General features: G+C 39.5%; 1 protein-coding gene across 2 annotated transcripts in view; it reads left to right on the top strand.

Annotated features, from left to right (window-relative positions):
* SAMSN1 (SAM domain, SH3 domain and nuclear localization signals 1) overlaps positions 1–18094 on the top strand; it is a 53324-nt gene that overhangs the window by 13170 nt on the left and 22060 nt on the right. The window contains exon 1 of one of the 2 annotated variants that reach the window (XM_057368596.1): positions 8219–8376. The exons of the other annotated variant lie outside the window; for it this stretch is intronic. Within the exon in view, the coding sequence (XP_057224579.1) occupies positions 8320–8376 (57 nt within the window). The 5' untranslated portion in view covers positions 8219–8319. Of the gene's footprint in view, positions 1–8218; positions 8377–18094 lie in introns of those variants that run through there. 2 annotated transcript variants of the gene reach the window in all.

Here is an 18094-nt window from a genome sequence, read left to right as displayed (position 1 = left end):
AAAGTGCTCCCTACAGCGCATTTATGAAATAAGCCTTTATAAATCAGAAGAAATTAGTTCTGTTWTCATCTCCCTCACACAGAAATGAAGGGAAAGTCACACAGTATCAGTGTTCAGCAATGGCATTAATGGAAGAGTGAGGATTTTCAGTGCCAGAAAGGTACTAAGGTTTCCAGGGCTGCAGCATTATTATAATGAATGTGTTTCAAAGTCCTTTAAAAGAAGCACTTCTGTTGTGACATTCTCCAAAAGCAGGGCATGTCTTGCATAATTCCAAACTTGTTTTTAGAAACTGAAAATTTAATGTGAAAACTGTGTGTTCATCCAACTTTGAAAAAAATACTTGTGGGTGAAGTGAACAAGGATAGGGGCTGAAAAATAAGATTGGAAATGAAACAATGAACACAGAGTGGACACACCTCTAATTCTGCTATTTAAATACATTCAGGTATATGGACAGATCATTAGAAGACAAAAACCAGGGCTTTTCAGWAAGAACTGGACAGTGATTTGTATCTGAGTATTCTCTTTTGTTTTGAAAGGAATTCACCTCTGGTAATGAAATTTCTGGACCATTTTTCTGTAGACATTTAATTGATTGAATAAGTTCACCTTCCCTAATACTTAAGGAAAGCAAATTGGAAATTTGAACATAATATAATTCTTGCTGGAAGTGCTTACACTCCAATCCATTTGAAGAAATCTGGCTGAATAGTTTTTGCAAAAGGACCAAATTAATTAGGTTAAATGACATAAAACTTCTTGTTCACTTCTGCTTACAACTTATCTTTGCTAGCATAGCACAAGAAATGATGACAAACAGTGTGTGGGAAGTAGGAAAATCAAGAGTTCGGATAGTTTAAGATCATGAGACAGAAACTTTTGCAGTTATGTTGAGGGTTTCTRTATTTAGTTCTCAGTTTTGCAAGTGTTTCAATACCTAGGTATCTTTCTTCAGATTTATACTTCGACATAATTCTTCTAAAAATTATGGCAGGATATTCAGATTTTCCAGTCTGAAATACTTGAAATCAAGCTCCCCAAACTCTGCTTGCAGCTATATTTGCTCCCATTTTCTGCACATCTAACCACAGGGTCACAGCCTGAGAATTACATGCAGTGAATGATCAATTGCAAAGTAAATAAATTTGAACACAATTTCTCAGTGCTTCCCTGAATTAGAATGACAAAATAAATCCTTATTCCAGTTCTTCATAGCAGCGTGGCTTCTTTAAACCCATGAATCACGATGCAGTGATTAAGGATGTAGATAATGCAGATTCAATTCCCTGCACTACTACAGACCTCTTGTGTGAAATTAGACAAATCACTTCATTTGTCTGCCTCAGGYTTCATTTGCAAAATGGGGATAGTGTGTAATTGCACGCATCAGAGGGGTGTTGCACAAGCAAGGATACACATTTCAGCTTGAGCACCAGGAGGGCAGCAGTTCAAACAGTTTATTTGCAGGCTCTGACACTTCCACTCAGATTCATTGTTTGCACTAAATTAGACGGACATTCAGTGGAGAAATTGTGGTAAACATTAAAGCTGTCTTATTAAAACTGCACCGTGAAACACACATGCATGGGGGTGAGACTCAGGTAGCACAGAGCAATAATTCTGCCTTTAAACTTTTCCTCATCTAATGAATTTGGTGTGTATGGTCCATAAGGATGCTCATTTTTTGGGGGGTTTTAGCTMTTATTCTTTCCCCTTACAGAGGTGTTTGAACACAAAGATATTTCAAAATTCTTGTGAGYTTTCCCCTCACAAACCAGAGAAGCATAATATTAATATTTCTCTCCACCAGCTTGTACATATATTAAAAAAAAACCACAAACTTTTTGTAAACTGCAAGGCCTATATCTATCGTACATAGTTTCACTGCTCCTGGAGTGAGGCTCCTCTCCAGTCTGCTGTCTGTGGCTCAGCAGAACTTTTAGCTAATCATGGAGCTGTTGGAGGGGGAAGTTTTGTTCCCTCTTCATCACCCTTTGCTGTCTGAAGCAGTGGAAAGGCAAAGGAGGCAGAAAGCACCCACAATAATGCATAAGATAGAAGAAAAAGGGATCACATAGATGAGAGTAGATGCTAAAAAGCCATTCTCTAGAGAAGAGGTATGCAAGGTGAGTCAAAAGCTCATAGACTTTGTGGGAAGTGAGAAGGGAAGGAGTTTGGTAATAGAATGAGAAAAGGGAAAGTTCAGTGGAATGAATATGGAAGAAAAGCGAAATGTTTGTGAGGAAGCAAAGCATCAATCTCTTTCTACAGAGCACAGTTTTGGAGACAGCCTTCCTTTTCCACTCCCTTGTCTCCCCAAAGACAAGTTACTGACACARAAGTAATTACCTTAAACATACTGAGCACCATGACTGTCCCTGTGAGTGCTTTCAGCCTATGGCTCGAGAAAAAACATGTTATCTTAAACCCTCAGGGAAACAAAATTATGTGACAGTGCTTCACTTCATCTTGTTCACGGGCTAYGAGCAAGTCCCCACCCTATTGGTGAGACTCAGCTGACCTGGGGCATTTTAGTGAGTTGTGACCATTCAGCCACAGCCTGAAGCATCCCATGAAATCCCGAGTGAGGCAGGTGGGGCACCAGCCATGACCAGCACACRGTGCAGCAGTCACCTTGCCAGCCCTCAGTGCCAAAATGCAGCAGGAAAAGCATCTCGTCCTCTTTGCTGGGGAGCTCGGTGTGGCTGCAGCTTGCCCACCTTCCATCACCCCTGTCCTGGAACACAACCAGTATGAAATGCAAGCCCTGCAAGTGAATGTGCCTGTTATTCCTTTTCCTGTTAGCCTTTGCACAGCGGTCCTAATGCTGTGATGGCACAGCGATGTGACACTCTGACACCGGTGAAGAAATTCAGCAGGAGATGTTTACTTGTAAAAGATGGTTCAAATTGCAGAGTTTTCTGACAGCAGGCTGGCATTAGAGTTAATCAGAATTTACTTCTGTTGATCTTGATTCTAATCAGAGATAGGCTGGCAGACATCATGTACATTGCTTGAAAAAATCTCCTGCTGCACTGTCAGTGCTCCTGTGTTAAGCTGGTCTTCTAAATACCCAATGAAGCATGTCATGTTCTGTGTATGAGATTAAAACACAGAGCCTAAATTTATTTTTATATCAGTTCCCTTTATTGAAAATCTCATATCTGAGCTTTTTAAACAGATGTACAAGGCAACCGTCAGTATTTATCTGTAAATGCATTTCTGGAAGGCTGGGCTTCAGCTGGGTGACTATAAAACAAGTCCTGCAAACCTGAAAATTCCATGGGATAAAATGTCCTTGCAGCTGGTTACTAATCACAGCGTTCACCAGCAGAATCCATTGAGGATTCTAGGTATGAACGCTGCAGTGTAGCCTTGATTTGAACATTCACTCTGAGAACAGTGTGGCTGTTCCCCTGTCTGAGCTCACAGCAGCAGYATCCTGCCACTTACTCTCTGTTGTTCATCACAGACTGTAAAGTGTACTCTGCTTACAAAAAAACTCTACAGGAAAACCACCAGTGACGCACATTTTTGTAGGAAACGATTACACAGATGTTGGATAAACCTGTGGCTGTGTTTTACAAGACACCAACCTTGCTGACTTTGAGTTTCCTCTGCAGGAATATCTAGAAGATATAGACACAACTTTGGCTCTTGCTCTTCAARCTAATAAGAAAGGGATTTGTTCAATAGGTGAAAGCCAATCTCCTTGAGAATCCTTATGTCACAGTAGTATAGATTTTTATTAGTGTTAGTGCTAACCTGACACAGTATTGGTATGACTGATCTGTTCATCTACTGCTAATGCAAGAGAATGTGTTGGGATCAAAGCTGGAGRTAAGTTCCTGGTACTTCAATTTCCCTTGAGGCCAGGTGGTGTTGGGAACATGCCAAGGACACAGCCTGAGGGCCTGGTGATGAGACATTTTTTCTTACAGAGTAGCCACCACTCTTTCGGACCAGACACCCMTTTAAACCCTGGTAGTGGTGTTCTATAGCTTGTCCCTGCCATATTTCTTCATWACTCTATTGATCTTAAAGGTAAAGGATTAGCATAAAAGAAGGAAGAATTATAATAACATTTTTTTCAGGAAGAGGAGGAAGCCAAATAATCTGTGAGACCAAAATCACACTTCCTGGAACCTGGCACAAAGAAGGGTATTCCTGCTGTTTTGCACCATGATGGCTCCCAAAACAAGCTTCAACTCCCACTCTTTGTGGTGTCTTATGCCTTTTCATTGCATGCATGTAATTAAAAATCCACTCAGTGTAAATAATTTAGCAAAAATTAAGTTTTTGCAGCCCAATTCAGGTGTTACTCACTTTGCTGCACAGCCATTTTCTGCAGGTTTCCTAAGTATTATACTTTGTATGGAATAGAAGTCTGCTTGATATTCTTCTTGATAAAGTGTCAACATACTGTCAAATCAAAGGTGTAAGCTTARAATATTCTTTAAACATGTCCTGTCTCTCTCAGATTTTGAGTTTTAGTAGGTTCTCCATTTTCTATTCCTGATGAGAAATGCACATATTCAATAGTTTATTCAATAGGAAATCATATAGCTTRTTGCATGAAGCCCCTGAGTATTTTGGACCCATTTTCAATTCTAAATTCTGGATGATGAGTTTGCAGAGAGTGTGAGAGCCTTAAAGATGTGTCTTTAAACATCCAGTGCTGTTTCCCAGCATCTTGGTGGAAAATCACAGCCTCGATTTTTGGAGTCAAAATTGAATGTGTTGTTTAAATAGCGACAAACGCAGCTCAGCCTGCAATCTCTGTCTTCTTTCATGGGTTGTTTTTCAGGGGAGGGAGAGCTTGACTTCACTTTTCCACACTTGYTCCTTTTAGTTTCTGAAGAGTCTTTGCTGTGGTCATTTATGGGGAGAGCTCTGCTGAGGATTAGCAAGGCCTGTGACTGTGGCTGGCCCTTGCTCAAATCAGACCAGGAGAGGGAAGTATCTMGCTAAATTCTGGCCCATAATTAATGCATTTGAGGAAATTGTGTTCTGCTCACGAACATTCCTTGAGGAAATAAAGATTAAATTYGTTGAGTAAATTATTCACTGCAAATTATTCACTCAGCCTCACTTGCTATTCTGAGATTTCTGCAATATCTGAGTTAGATGGTGCAGGGAGAGGCATGGCCATAAAATCACAGGCTGAAGGCAGGATTCCTTCCTCGTAAGAATATGTCTTCTTTTAATTAAAATAAATGGTCTAAGACACTCTGGGCTTGCTTAGCATTAGGGAAAACAATGTACAGCCCCAAGGTATCTTTGAGTCTTCAGTTRAGCTTGGACCAGATTTGTCTGATGGACAATGAAAAATGAGTTGTTAATACAGAGAAAGTCTCATTTCATTTGCTTTTTGACAGGTGGCCAGTGTGCTAAACCCTTCAATCTACTTCACACCCTACTTTCTGTTTTTATCAGAGTAATCAAGTATTGAAAGGATAAGTTTACACTTGCAGTTTAGTCTGGAAGTGATCTCTCAGGGAAGGTAACTGGATGGAGCCCCTGAGGGAATATGATACCATGTGGGAGGGAGGCACATAAAGCCCTTGAATATCCAGGACCATCCATCACGGTCCATTCATTAAATTTGAGTAATGATAATAATAAGCTATAAGGTATGTTGCCTTTTATAAATATAATGACACTGGGAATCATTCTCCTGGGGTCATAATTATTTTTAAGTGGATAGCCTTTTTGCCCATAAGACTTTCCAGATAAAAGAGTGACATTGCCTGGTTGTTTCAGGATAGAGGAGACAGGCCAAGCCCCATAAAATTCACCTGAAAAACTTCTATTGATTTCACTGGGGTTTGGATCAGATTCAAAGTCCAGCAAGGAAATGGAATAAGTTATGTCCAACAGAAAACTAAGTATAAGAATTTTTCTTTTAATTTTACACAGGTGCTCATTCCCCTTTGAAAAATTAGCTTTAAATACAGAGGATATAAGCACCAAGCTTATTATTAATTTTTAATTCAAAAGAGCTCCTTTCGAAATGTAATGGTTAACTAAATTAAATGAACTTAATGTTATATATGTTTGATTTTCTTCACTTTGTTACTTTTTAAAACTGGTGGGTCAACCTTCCAAGGGCAAGAACATAATCAGGTCAGCCTTCAAGCTGCTATAATTTTTCTGATATGTGGATGAGGAAAGGAAATAGATATGGGTGGGCACTATATCTCTTGAAATAGCCTCTTTCTTCCTGTTTAACAATAAATATTCTMCAGAAAGGAAGCTCATATATTACTCTTCAGCTGAGTTCCCATTTTATTAATCATGAAGATTTTAACAGCGGCCTGAGACAGGAAATCACAGTCTAATGATCAGCAGAGTCTGATTTAATCCTCACGTTTGGATCAGATTAAAAAGAAAACCAATATACTGCAATGTAAATCTATGTAGGTAATAATCAAGTTTAATTACTATTAAACATACATACAGCTTTTGTAACAACTTATGGCCCTACTGAATTACTAAGGCTGATGAAATATCCATGGTAAAACCTCCTTCTGCTTAGAAACATAAATTGATATTTCAGRTGGTGTTTTCCAATACAGAAAAGAAAAATATCTCTCAGAGTTCACCTTTATTAACAATTAATTATTAACAATAATRTAAATTACTGGGAACTCTGATGGATATGCTATTTTCAACAATAAAACCCCCTCATTCAATTTCAGTTTAAATTAGTGTTGTTCTTATTAAACTGTGAAGCATTCTGGTTATTGGGTTGAAGTTCAACACACACTCCACTGCAACCCACTAACCTAGAGAGTCTGGGGTTATAGTTATCAGAATTTCAGCATTTCAGCTTAACCCCATTTCTTCCCCCACTTCTTAACAACCCCATTCCTAGAAGGACTGGAAAGGAAAACCTCAGAATACCATTAGTGTTTAACAATTATTTCTTCATCAATCAGTCTCAGTCTGTTCAGCTGCCCATCCATCAGAATCCAAGAAACCCTCCAAAATTTTTCTTAAACCTTTAAAGAGAAGTCCAAATAGCAAACCAAAACGAGAATTCATCTGATGAGCATGCTTATCCGGCCTTGGAATATTCAAATGGTAGAGGAGGAAGAGCAATATAAATAAAAGAGCTTTAATTTATGCCAAAATTATGAGTAAAGGGTGCTTAGAATACTATGCTTGAAAAAGATTTTTTTTTTAAATATCAAAATTTTGAAAAAATAAAACAAACAAGGTTTTCTTCTTGATAGTTGCTCTTACAGCTTTTTCTTGCAACTTACCAAGAAATACATTTCTTTTTCATTTGTAGTAATCCTAAATTAGGATTTAATTGAAGTTCTGGGCAGGGGGCAAAAGTTTGAGTTTTGAAATTGACAATTTGCCTCCATTAAACAAAATGTTAAGAATATTTCATGGTTTCAGGGTTTRTGGCCTATGATTCACAACAAATAGGTACTTAGGATGCTCAAGACTTTTGTTTCTCTTTGGCAAATAATTTTGAACAAAATGAAGCAGGAATTCAAGTTATTTTAATAGTTCCACTTTCCTTTAGCCTCTGGGCTGGTTTTCAAGAGGTTGTAGAGGATCTGCTGTTTCCCTCTGCATTTTTGTTTAAAGACTTTAAAAATTTGCCTTTTCTCCCCATGACTTCATCAGCAAATCAAGGAAAATGGAAGACTGAAAAGTGCTGTTTCAGGGAGCCCAAGTCCTGTGCTGAATGGCAAAAAATTATTTCACCATGCAAAAGATGGCTTTAGATAATTCTCTACTAAACAGCATTGCTGGAGAGGTAGGAGAGGAAGGGAAGAATTAGGGACCAGTTACACCCATGAGGTGGCTCACAGCTGATATCAGTAATATCTCTTGGCTCTCTGAATATCTTCACACCTTCCTCGTGTACAAATCCCAGCACAGGCTGAAATAAAGGTCCTCTCAGAGCCATGAGGCTGAGAGRAAAAAATTGAAARAGGAAAAGAGGATRATTTTCTTGATGATGTCCAAASCCTTGCTGGGGCCTGATGGTGACASAGGCAGCAGAGAGGTTTTAGCACATTTCTTACTTTGACCCCTGCCCTCATTTTTAACTCATCCCCTTGGTGCACCTCTCTCTTTTTTGTCCCCATCATTTCCTCCCTTCCTTCCTCACCCCCTCCCCAAAGGAAGTATTCAGCTTACTCCCCCCAGGCAACAAAGCAGCTGTGTGAAGTCACATCCTGACAGAATAAGGAACTCAGAACCAATGCACATGTCCGTGGTGCCGTCCCTTGCTCTTATTTTGGGTACAAGTTAGCACCAGTTGCACATCAGCTGGATTAACAGGAGTTAAACATGCTGAAGAGAAAACCATCTAATGCATCTGATAAGGAGAAAAGCCAAAAGCCAAAGGTAGGAATGTCTCACTTTTKTTGTCAATTAATACTAAAAGGAATTCGTAACAATTTTTAATAGGAAGGTTTCCTCTTAAATTCTAGCTTCAGAATTTCCTGATGTGCTCGCAAGCACTTCAGTGACATAATCTCAGGAATCTGTATATACTCACYTTATAGCAGTAAAGATCCAATTCARGGGATCCTCATTGTGAAGCTTCTGTAGCTGTGCTAAAGAATTCTGGGGTTGGACTTTTTCTATAGTTTTATGCTCTGCATCAGTCTTTTAGCAGACGGGCACACAAAATCCCCTTTCTCCACTTCATCTATGATAAAACGATATCCCAGAAAAAAAAAACAAAACAAAAAAGAAGTGAGGATCAGTGAAGAGTTAGAAAAGCTATTAAATTTTTTTCTTATTTTAATAAATTTGTTTTTGCATTACCATAACCAAAAGAGAATAGCGTACTTGGCAATCAGTGTTCGTCATCTTAATTTCTCTGGGAATCATCAGCCTAAAAGAAATACTCTAAACAAATTGATAATGTGCTACAATGGACATTTTCCACAATCTGGAATTGTAAGAAAGGAAGTGAGAGTTTTGCAAGAGGCACAAGGATGTGTCCGATGCTCGAAGATTATTTTCAGTCCCTGGACTGAGTGCGAAATGACCTCTGTGCATTGCATTGTACAAATGTATTTTAGAGTCTTGTAAGGCTGCGGTGCAATGGCTACTGCTCGACCTGAGCACTTCAGGCTCCATTTCTGCCTCARTTTGTTGGTGCTGAAAATTTAACAGAGATAAGAAAAGCCTTTTAGTATTTCTCTGCTCTCAACAACTCGTGTCCTGGTTTACAGATCCAACTTCTCATTGTTTGGGAATAGACCTCCCTTAGTGACTTCTGTGTCCTAAGAGATTATTGCAGACACTGTTCCAGCAAGAATGTCTTCTGGTTTTACACAGCATTGGCTTTTGTAGATTGTGCTTACAGTCTTAGGCTGACTTATTAACAGGTAAAATTAATGGCTTTTTCCACGGATTTGAAGTGTTTGTGAATTCAGTTTTCCCCACATTTTAGTATTTTTTAAGCATTGCGCTGGTTGGTTTGGTACACATTTTTTTCTGCTCAATCATTATATTCTGTTTTAATGGCAAGGAAGAATTATAATTAATATCTAATTGCATTATTGATTAAGCAAGAAATGACCATGAAAGACTCTGTGGATGGGCTTTGTTTTCCTGTCTGTAAAATATTTTGAAAAGCTACTTTTGGCCGCTTTCTTCCTCCAGAACAAGGCATTCCTAAACAATAGATTTTTATTTTTTAAAGCCCATTTTTGCACAGAACTGTGTAAACTTTCCACGATGAGAATGCCTTTGCAGAATGTGCTGCTCACAAACAGGGCAGGGGAGAAGGCAGCCCTGTGCTGCACAGAATAGGAATCRTGGTTTGCTGTAGCACATTTCGAAACTTGTCCCAACGAAGCAACRTAAATACTCAAATTGCTCAATGCTGAGTTGGGTAAGATGGGGCACAGGTCCTCACCTCCAGGAGAAGTTACAGGATTTCACAAATGACCAAATAACCTCTGTAGATGACGTCCTGGCTGTCCTGCTCTGTGCCACCAACATTTGGTACCTCCTCATTCTCACGCAGCATGATACCAGGGCACTGGGCAGGTCTTGGGCTACCTCACCTTGCCTTTGGGCCACTTAGATGTCCCAGTGCCCTGGATGTGGACAACACATCCACTCAGACCTGTGGCAAAGCCATAAGGCCTGTTTTTAATTTTAAATGAAAATCAAGTTTTCAGCCTTAGAACCTCAAAGAGGGCACCRAAACGATCTTTTTAGGCAACTGAATCTTAACCATGGGGGCTACTTGTCTTTGTCACAACTGTACAAATTTCTGTGCATTAATTACATCTTTTCACCAATATTTTTTAACCCTTTTGGTTTTATTCCTTTCTAATGTAAAGAATATTGGCATGGATTGATGCYTTTTGATAAAGATCAAGGCATACCATGCAAGACTGGTGTTAAAGCTTTTCTCAAGGCAAGCTTCTGTCCCTGTATAAAACACCTCATGGTGGTGTGCAATTCAGTGACCAATGAAAGAGTAATATAGGTTTTCAGAATCTCCCTGTTCTCTGTGTGCAATGWATTTACCTTATTTATTATTGTGGTGCTTAAGGGACTCCTGCAGACATGTTAGGTTCTGCTAGAAAAAAATCTATTTTACCACTCTCAGTGTACAAAATGAAAAAGTTGATCAATATAATGAAAGAATTGTGTTGCAGGGGTTTTTTATCCTGCAGCAAGATTTCAGTAGTGCTGCAGCCTTGCTAATAACTTCTTTGAATGTCTGGTAGCTTTTGTGTATTCATGGGTGTGCATACAACTACTGAATGCATTTATATAAATAAACACTCATTGTTAGGCAAAAAGACATCTTACCTGGTGTCATCCCAGAGAAAACTGGGAGAGAAATGAGAGAGAAATGCATTCAAAAGAGATACTGGAACGATTCTGATCCTTTGCAAATATTTATCATTGCAGCTGCACATACTAATGTACATTTATACCTTTTGTATCAGCTGACGACCTCAGCTAGCTGAATTATAACGGAAAAGTCCTAAGGGTTAAAAATACTTTGCTTAATGTTGAAGAAATTCAACAAATTGAAGGGCTAAACTATTTCAAGCCTATCTAATCTAACCTATCTGTCTATCCTGGACCTTAAATGACTTTCTATCACAACAGAACCTGTTCATCTCCCATCCCTTCCTTGAGGGAGTCCTTACCTGCCCTCCTTTCGTTTCTGCCAGATGAGACACGGCTTGGTTTACATGRTGTAGCTGTTCAGAGCTGCAGAATTATTTGTGGGCAGCTGAGGTCAGACAAAGTAGGTCTTGCACAAAGCCCTGAGGTCCATGGTCACGCTGCTGGCTGGAGTGGCTCACTGAAGGGAGAGCATGTGGCTCCTGCATCCCTGGAGCCCTGCAGAGCAGAAAAGCAAGGGGGGAAGGATACTTTTCCTGGTGTGTTTCAGCGATGGGTCTGTGCAGTCTGCCCCAGCACCCCTCAGAGAGCTGGGGAGGAGGAGAGCAGTTGATTTGGAGGATAAAGGGAACAGCCCTGAAATCACCTGGATTTTACCCTCTTTGACCTTTACGATGTTCCAGATGTGAGTGCATCTGGGGAGTGGAAAGAAGCAGATTTAGCAAAAAAAAAAACTACACAGGTCTTCTCTTTTGTACACCCTTCAGGCAGCAYCACACACATAAAACCCCATTGAAGCACTTCACAGCTATTCTGCATTCCACTTTGCACTGTTTCACACATGTGTCCAGGTGCAAATAATCTGTAAAACATCCCTGCATTGTCTTGCCCACATCACACGATGTGATGTGCTGGGCAGAACCTACTCCTTTCTCTCTCTCCCCCACCATTCCTCTGGACACGCAAACTTGAGAACTGCCTGATGATTCTTGGCTTTCCTTCAACACAAAGCAAAGACGACTTTGTGCCRTTTTTTCTGGCTTGACTGAAGAAAGTCTTGTGTCATTATTCTACATGACAGTTGATCTATGTTTATGCTAAAGATTTGAGACGTTTTTGTTTCCTTATTCTGCTTCCAAATKCACTTGGTGCTTTAAACTCAGCTTACTTCTGGTGTGTAAGACAATTCAGGGTCAATGCCTCTGCATTTTGTTTAGGCAAAAATACATCCAAGCTTCTAATTAAATCAATATTCACTTACTTAGGTGATAAACCATTATTTGTTTTCAGGGTTGTGAGAAAACGTGGCAAATCCAGTGGGAGGAAACATTTTAATATGCAAATTTATTCCCTGGTACAATTTCATACCAGTAATTTTACTTTTTATAAGCTAAAATGAAATCCTGACATCGCAGGAATCAATGCACATTTTTTCCCACTGACTTGAGGCCAGAATTTCACCTTTTTATATATTCTTCACAGAAGGCCTGATCCTGATCCTGACTTAAATGAATAAATTAGCTGTGATCCCATTGATTTCAGTGGGATTATCTGAGCAAAGTTTATCGCTTGCCTAAGTGTTTGGAGCCTGTAATGCAGACAGATGCTATAAACGAGTTTTTTGGTGCTGCATTTTTCTCAGACGGTGGCTCATGCCTCTCCAATGGGGAATACTTATTAAAGAAAAGAAAATAGAAAATAGGTACAGCAAACCTAAACACCAAAAATAATTYGAGACATAATTAGATCTTCTGTAGGACAAGATCTGCAGTGAAGAGATTGCTGGGTGTTAATGAATATTAACTAGGATTTATCCTTGAGTGGGGAAAGCTGAAGGTTTTAATTTTATTTCAAAGGTAAAGACTTGGTGGAGTTATGAAGTTTTACATTCTTTTCTTCCCCCCTGAAATTTCGAGTGCATAATAAATGAGCCACTGCTAATGTCACAGATGCTAATTTTCACAGCCATGACTGAAGTGATGTTCGTTTCCATTTGCATTTCATTCTAACAATGATGAGAGGTGATGAGTTGATGATAAGCTGTTTTCACYGTACTGCCCGCTGTGCAAATTTATGCTTATAGGCAAAGATGACACGTAGTTCTGTCATTAAAGGTCTTTACTGCATTGCCTCTTGAAGAAAGACTGTTTGTCAAAATCCATTTGAGCTCTGGTAAATAAGCAGGAACAGATGACAACATCTGGGAAGTATTTTTAAGAACCTGGTTTGTGGTGTAAATACCTGTGGGCCTTTATGGGGGGTGGTTCAGAGAAAGAAATAATGATACTTGTAACAACCATGTGTGTGTAGATGGGGACAGGAGGGATTGCAGGTGACACTTCAGAAGGTGTTTTGTGTCCCCTCTAGGCTTCATAAAACACTGGAACAAGGTTAGAATGAACCTTGGGTTATTTTCCTTGTGTGAGTGGGAGGTTCCACAACYGTATTATTGCTGCTCTTACTTGATAATTTTTCTTAATTTATATTATCATCTTGCTTCTCGATCATCAGCTAATTATTCTTTTTTGTCAAGAGCAGCTTCAGAAAGTTGTTTGTTTCTTAACTCATATGTTAACATATTTCTTCTAGGAAGAAATTTGAGGAATTTTGTTTTCTCAGCAGAAAGTAAAGGTCCAGAGTGTTTGTGGGGAAAACCAGCTACTTCTCATCCACCCCTTGGCAGGAGGCTGATTAGGATGACCAAACTCCAAATTTTGGCACTGACATCAAGACACAGTCTTATTGAGGGATCACACAACTCTTGGTCACCTTTTGTTTCAAAGGAAAAATGATAYCCATGGCCTGTTCCAGTACTGATGTATTTTTTTGCGTTCCCTTGATTACAGCATCTTTTCCATTTTCATCAGTTTTGCACAATCTTATTTWAATTTCTTGTTTCTTGCCTGTCTTGGTTTCCTTCACTAGCGAAGCTTAAGTCCTTAAGAGCAGAATATTTTAAAACAAGTGAGAGCAATCTTCTGAAGGGTATATTTACACATTAACATTCATTTCGCATAGAGTACTAATAGAGTTTTTTGTTTCTTTTCTTAAGCAAGTAGGAATATTTCAAGAAGCATTCCTGAACCACCTTGTCCATCCATTTTTAGAAACCAGAAACTATCAGCCACAGCATTTAAAAGTGTTTTCTCTGATAAATAACATAGCACAACTACCAAAGTGACATAAATCAGCATTAGCTGCCTCCTAATTCTTTAAGGAGCTGTTTAAGAGMAGTTGACTTACTTCAATACTGTGTTTCTAGGAAAACCCAAATACCCCAAATCAAACATGGACGAGGATATCTGTCACTGCTGGGAAAAAGCAGTAGCTATGTGTTAGCASGACTGGCAGAGGATGTGGCCTATCATTTCCTAAGCTTCAACGTTCTTCTAGTAATCTGTGTCACAGCAGAAATGCCGACAGAAGATGTTACAAAGCCATCCCTTGGCAGCTCTACAAACACTTTCTGGGTGGCTACAAACACTTGAGCCACAAGAATCAACCCCTTGCTGTGTGGGCAGAACCTGCTGGGAATACTGAGMAGGGGAATTTCCTGAGAAGGGGAAAAAGTCTTCTGGGTCTCTGTAATCACAATACCCCTCAAGGTTTCTCTTCTGAAAGGCTGCAATAAAGACAGCAGAGTAACTCCAGTTGTTAGAAACTATTACACTCTATTCTACAAATTGGTTGTGTCAGTGGTTTTGCTCAACATTTGCTCCTTGGCACCAGGCTACAGATTATATATGATCTGAATATTTAGCAAATCATATATCCTTTAAACMATCTTAATGGAGAATTTTGTCTCATGCATCAGATAGAGATGTGCTGTATATATGTTGTTATTCCACAGGAAGAATGATTATCACCTATCTTTTTCCCAAGTGAAATCTCCTATATTTGTGCTTGCTCTTACCCTTGTAGCTTTTTTAATCTTGTTCCACTTGCAGTGCATCCAACAGCAAGTTCTTACTATTTTTCTTCTTCTTAAACTTGAGAATGGAATTCCGGCCTAGGGAAAAGTTTGGAGGCTGCTTCAAGGAAGCTGCTTCTTTGGCTATTTATAATATACCTTACTGCCACTTTTCCTCCCCATGCTTTCTTTGGTTTATTCCATGGATACACAAGAAAGCTGGATAATGACTTCACCTGTACCCAGTCTTCAGGCTGCTTGATTGCCAGTCATAGCATCTTCTGGCCCCTTTCTGGAAAGCTGAATGTCAAGAGCAAAGGGTGTTTCATCTCTAATCCTCACTYAGCACAGAAGATGTCAAGTTTTCTCTGGGAAGAAGCTCTAATGATCTGCTGTTTTGCCCCAGCTCAGAACCAGTGGAGACTGCATGAAATGAGTGATGATGGTAGAGCAGGCATTCAGCTCAACACCAGCACATGGCAGGGCTCTTCTGATGTTGGCTATGGCAGGTTTACATTGTTTCCCTCCTGTCTCTCTAATGGAGTTTATACTTGCTTCACTAATATACCTTGGCAATTGTGGCAAATGGTTTGAAAATGTCTTTGTTTGTGGGATTTTAGCCAGTRTCTGAAGGAATGGGAAGAGGCAATATTTTCCTACCACATTTGTGAAAGCTTAAAACCCTGTAGCTGGCACTTTAAGTCCCTTTTAGAGTGGCTGATTTCAGTAGGATCTGGAGTATGTCCTTGAATTTGGGGTTCAAGGAACACCTCAAAGCCCTCACCGGTGGTGTCTCTCAAGTGTGTGTGGTTTTCATGGAGGTTGTGGGAGCYGGGGAGGGGGGAAAAGCTCAGTTTCACTTTTCTCACGTGTCAGAATGAAAACACACTTCATGCACCTGGTACATTTGTTTTTCATGAAATGAAGCTGTAGTTTTCCACTGAGTTGTGATCAGAACAACCCAGTCCACAGAGATAATCAAATGGAGAGAGGAGAACTGATGTGCCATTACTGGTACCCCAGTGAGATGTTGATTGCATGAATTCCTTTTCTGAAGTGACCTGAACTTAATCAGGATGATATCTTCAGATTCCTAGAATTTTTTTCCCCCTTGGACTTCAATTATAGAGCTTACACCACAAAGCAAACAGGGAATTTTATCCATCATACCTCGTGAACTAAGAAGGATTTCCGAATCACAAGGAAACCCTGAGCTGGCAATCTGCTTTCAGCTTCCAAAACCAAAAGCTTGATGAACTTATTTTATGAGTTCAAATTTCCAAGGAGCATATTTTAGCTTCCCAGGCATAAATTGTGTGAACATGTCCAGTTTTTGGAGCCTGAGAAGCTGCAATGAAGTGCCACATGTTCTTTTTTCAACTGGACAATAMGGATAACTTTGGCCTGTGGATGACAATAAGCCAAAGCTGGAAGTCAGMCATTTGACAAAGGGGGACACATGGAAGATAAAAAATGGTGACCCTGGTCTGCATTTCAAAGGAGTCAAAAGTTAACCCACTGTTATGTGTATAGTATTTTATTTGTTTGTTGGGTTTTTTGKTTTGTTTTCCAAGATAAAAATAATTTAAATAAATGGKCATGTAGATCTGATGAAACACTCTAATTCACAGTGACTGATGATAGATACTCACTGAATTTTGCTTCTCTACTGTAGTGCATCTCCATTAAGGCAATTTCAGCTAATCTCACTATGGATTCATTAATCAAGTGTAGTCAGGATGTCTGAAGGGATATAATGAGGGGGAAAAAAGGGCCTAATGTTTGGATCTTTTTCTTCAGCTAGTTATTTTGTTTATCATGTTCCATAATATTTGTAACCCAATAAATAAGCTCCAGTTGCAATTAGTTATCATAACAGATGACTAGGACACCTTTACTTACAAATTCAAAATCATTCTATAAATAGATCAATTAACTTTGTGTTCTCTTTGCATCACATGCCTATACAGATTTCCAGCCTGCAATATCAGYTAGCAGTGAAATGGAAACAAAGTAGACTGATGCATTTTAAAATTTCCTCCTTTTATCCAAAGATGCAAGCATGCATGGAGATAAATTCCCCAATCCACAATCTTTTTCTCTAAGCACTAAMATCCTGCAGTATCAGCAGTCCTTAGTGTCTTCCAAAATTTCTCCTCTAAAATGCCCAAGAAAAGATTTGTTCATTTTTTACTTACTTTTTACTCATTTAGGATTACATACTGTATATCTGCCCAACATAAAGCTGTCACTATATTACTTTAGGAAAAAAAAAAGAAAGTTGAGGTTCTAAGAGCCTGGTGGGTTTGGAGACCGCTGAAGATGGGAATGTTTATAAGCTCTGTGATATTAACTGCAGCACTCAACCTCAGGTGACATAAAGCATGCAAAAAAGAACTTTCTGTCAGTTTTATTATTTCTAAAAAGGTTCCCCTTGAAAGGGAAGAGTGACCTTGCTCTGCTGAGCTGACATATGCCACTGAATTAATGGCTAGGCTTTGCTGTGGGGAAGCTCGCAGAAACATTACAACTCCAATGGCTGAGTTTGCTGCGAACATTAATCAGGGGAACCAAGATGATGTATCAAACACTCATTTAAAAGTAATAAAAACTAACTCTCTTTCTGCCCCCCTCCCCCAAGTTTCTTAGAATTAGCTTATTGTTGGTCATTACCTRTTGTCAAGGGCAAGACTGCAGTAGGGCAGTAAAACTCATGCAGGGGCTTTCTCAAGTTTGCTTACTCTTCAGAAAAAAAAACCAAACAAGCTTTTGGGATGGTCAGACTTGACCGTGACTTAGAGGTTATTTTTTTAATCTTGTTTTCATCTGGAAGGTCATTTGAAGGAACCTCTTCCACTGAACAACCATGCTCCCAGCTCCTTTGCTGGAGCACACTGTTTGCCGCACTGGCAAACAGTGGCTGGGCAGGGGTGGGGGTCCCTGTAAAACTGAGCCGCTGGGGCTGTATTCTTCTCAGCCCCTCTTTGGGTATGTGTATTTTTGTCTTCACTTAAAGCCTACAAACATGCTTGTGAGTAATTTCTCTCACACGGGAAATCCAGCCAARCCCTGCAAGGTCAGGACCCAGATAACACACAGCATTAATAAAATCATGCTGGATAAGTAAGCAGGGAAAGGACTTTAATTGAAGCTAGGTGATGTGGTTTCAAAATGTGAGAACTTGTCTGTGAATTCAGCGGGTTTGAAGAGGAGGAAGTTTCAGGAGGGGGAAGATGTTGGTATTTAAGGGATTAAAGATCAAAGCCTGCAGTGCTTACGCGGAGTTTAAGCAGCCTTTACTCAGGCAGCACTCCSCTCGACTGC

Source organism: Malurus melanocephalus, unplaced genomic scaffold (genome assembly GCF_030028575.1).
Source record: "Malurus melanocephalus ecotype Western Australia unplaced genomic scaffold, MMel_1.1 scaffold_95, whole genome shotgun sequence".
Taxonomy (NCBI): domain Eukaryota; kingdom Metazoa; phylum Chordata; class Aves; order Passeriformes; family Maluridae; genus Malurus; species Malurus melanocephalus.
The sequence above is the reverse complement of the archived record's forward strand: the minus strand, read 5'-3'. Positions and strand labels throughout refer to the sequence as shown.